Source organism: Mus pahari, chromosome 21, assembly GCF_900095145.1.
Source record: "Mus pahari chromosome 21, PAHARI_EIJ_v1.1, whole genome shotgun sequence".
Taxonomy (NCBI): Eukaryota; Metazoa; Chordata; class Mammalia; order Rodentia; family Muridae; genus Mus; species Mus pahari.
In genome coordinates, this window is record NC_034610.1 from 18592130 (window position 1) to 18594161 (window position 2032).

General features: G+C 52.1%; 1 protein-coding gene across 2 annotated transcripts in view; it reads left to right on the forward strand.

Moving 5' to 3' along the window:
* Positions 1-2032, forward strand: part of Zscan10 (zinc finger and SCAN domain containing 10) — a 7395-nt gene that overhangs the window by 2619 nt on the left and 2744 nt on the right. For both annotated transcript variants that reach the window (XM_021221590.1, XM_021221589.1), the window contains exons 2-4: positions 493-757; positions 947-1011; positions 1148-1205. In XM_021221590.1, the coding sequence (XP_021077249.1) occupies positions 493-757; positions 947-1011; positions 1148-1205 (388 nt within the window). The remainder of the gene's footprint in view (positions 1-492; positions 758-946; positions 1012-1147; positions 1206-2032) is intronic.

Here is a 2032-nt window from a genome sequence, read left to right on the forward strand (position 1 = left end):
CCTGTCAGCCGACCCCGCCAACGGTCTCAACCGGCCGCCGGGAGCACGTGGAGCGCCAGCCACCCAGCGCAGCACCGCCACCGGCTCGTCTAGCCACCCCGCGCAGAACTCAATCCCGGCCGGCGCGCGCCGACGCGCCTGCGTGATGGGCATTTCTTAAACGCTGTGCCTCACTGCTTCTGTCATTAGCCTTGGGCTCCAGAAGCACCTAGGCCAGCACAGGGGTTAACCTAGATCAAACCATTAACTGTGCACATGCTAAGCTATTGGTAGCACTTATATGTAGGTTCCTTTCAACAGTATGAAGTACAAGTGTGTTCTTATAATGTAGACTATAAAAACACCCCTTCTGTTCTCCTGTCCCTTGTCAAATCCACTAACTCCTGCTTACCCTCTAATTATGTAACGCTCCCTGCCTCTGTCCTATCCTGGTAGGCTCAGTAGACTATAGCATGCGTCCCGTCTGCTTCCTAAGATAGATGTTCTCAACAGGATTTTAGCTTCAGTGCTGGCAAGAATGCCCCTGCAGACATCGTCTCAGAGGAACAAAATAGCCCTTCCCAGGTCCCCAGCCACAACCCCCAGACGGAGTTGCCCTCAGAAGAGATTCCAGCCCTGCATCCATTGAATGAGTTCCCTCCATCTCAGCCAGCGCCCACAAGGCCTGCTGAGCCTGAGGAGTGGAGACTGGCCCCAAGTTCAAATTGGCCAATGAGCCCAGAGCCACAGGAGATACTCCAGGACTCACGAGAAAGCAGTGAGGAGCCGGGGCCCAGGAGACAGACTGGATGTGTGGGTGGGGGCTGAAGATCAGGGAGGAGTGTGTGGCGGGAGAGTGCTGGGGTAGCTTCATGGTTTAGGGGGTTGGGGGTGGCCATGTCTTTAAGGCCCTACGTAGCTGGCAATACTGCCTTCTAATATCATTGTGGTCTCCCAACGCTGTCAGACCCTTCCCAGGGCCCCTCATGGCTTGAGGAGAATTCCAGAGACCAAGAGCTGGCGGCTGTGTTGGTAAGTTGAGTTGATCCTTATCTCAGGTTCCAGATAGGAGTCCATGTTTCCCCCTGTTTAATCTCAGAGTGCTCCTGTTTCGCTCAGGCCCGAGAGCCTATGCTTCACTCCCAGTGGGTCTTCGTTCTCATTGCAGGAGTCCCTCACCTTTGAGGACACTTCAGAGAAGAGAGCTTGGCCTGCAAACCCTCTTGGTAAGCGCTGCCTCAGTCATGGCCACTGAAGGCTCTGCACTCACAGTTCCAGACAACACCTGGCATTCTAGCCTTCTGCTGTGTAGACGCACACCTGGCATTCTAACCTTCTGCTGTGTAGACGCACACCTGGCATTCTAACCTTCTGCTGTGTAGACGCACACCTGGCATTCTAACCTGCTGTGTAGACGCACACCTGGCATTCTAACCTTCTGCTGGGTAGACACTGGCTGACACAGGCTTCTGTTTCATTCATTTATTTGTTTAGTGGTACCCATAGCCAAATCTAGGAATCTCCCTTTCACCCTCTCTGACAGCCTTTGTGCCTTTTTAGACATTCTGTAGCCCAGGCTGATCATCAACCCAAGATCCCCCTGCTTCTGCCCCCTGAGTGCTGGGGCTAGAGAGGTCTGCACTGCTACATCCAGCTGTGTCTCCTGGCCTCTGTGGGCACTGCATGAACATGGTGCACATACATACGTGCATACAAAATATGTACACACTTGGGCTGGAGAGATGGCTCAGTGGTTAAGAGCACCGACTGCTCTTCCAGAGGTCCTGAGTTCAATTTCCAGAAACCACATGGTGGCTCACACCATCTGTAATGGAATCTGGTGTGTCTAAAGACAGCTACAGTGTACTCATATACATAAAATAGATAAATAAAACTTAAAAAAAATACATACACACTTAAAAAGTAAAAAAAGAAGTGGTCAAGAAATAAACTGCTGGGCTGGTGAGATGGCTCAGTGGGTAAGAGCACCCGACTGCTCTTCCAAAGGTCCAGAGTTCAAATCCCAGCAACCACATGGTGGCTCATAACCATC